The sequence below is a fragment of the Myotis brandtii genome, unplaced genomic scaffold (genome assembly GCF_000412655.1).
Source record: "Myotis brandtii unplaced genomic scaffold, ASM41265v1 scaffold601, whole genome shotgun sequence".
NCBI classification, from domain to species: Eukaryota; Metazoa; Chordata; class Mammalia; order Chiroptera; family Vespertilionidae; genus Myotis; species Myotis brandtii.
In genome coordinates this window covers 2,012,646-2,013,106 of record NW_005370276.1, presented here as the reverse complement: position 1 = coordinate 2,013,106, position 461 = coordinate 2,012,646, and the positions used below count along the sequence as shown (strand labels likewise).

Sequence of the window (461 nt, the reverse complement as noted above, 5' to 3'; positions counted from 1 at the left end):
CCCGAACGCAGACTCCCCGGGACTCACACACACAGTCACAGGCAGACCTTCCTCACCCAGAGAGGGGCCTCCCCAGTCCCCACAAAGGGACGCCCTCACCCTCACCGCACGGGGAAGGGGACCTTCCCCCCAACACGCAAGGGGGGGGGGAGCCGGCTCCCCACAGAGGAGGCGCCCCATTCCCCCGAATCACAGAGCGAGGAGCCCCATCCCCGTTCAGAAAGGACAGGGCTCCGCAGGGGGGAAGTGCCCAAGCCACCTGGTTTAGCCTCGGGCATGACAGCGGACACTCGGCTCCTCTGGCCACAGCTGCGTCCCTCGGGGCCCTAGGGAGGACCGGGGGCCGGGGAACCCTTTAAGGAGTGAGCTGACTCCCAGGAGTCTCCACCCTCCCCACAGTCCGCCCTGGGAGCCAACAGGGACGGCCCAACAAGGAGAGAGGCTGAACGCCAGGTCCCCGA

General features: G+C 67.9%; 1 protein-coding gene across 1 annotated transcript in view; it reads right to left on the bottom strand.

The window, feature by feature from the left end:
- The window catches only part of MYBPC2 (myosin binding protein C, fast type), a 26,713-nt gene extending 26,252 nt beyond the window's left edge, over nt 1-461 (bottom strand). The window contains exon 1 of the mRNA XM_005879630.2: nt 260-461. Coding sequence (XP_005879692.1) covers nt 260-278 — 19 coding nt within the window. The 5' untranslated portion in view covers nt 279-461. The remainder of the gene's footprint in view (nt 1-259) is intronic.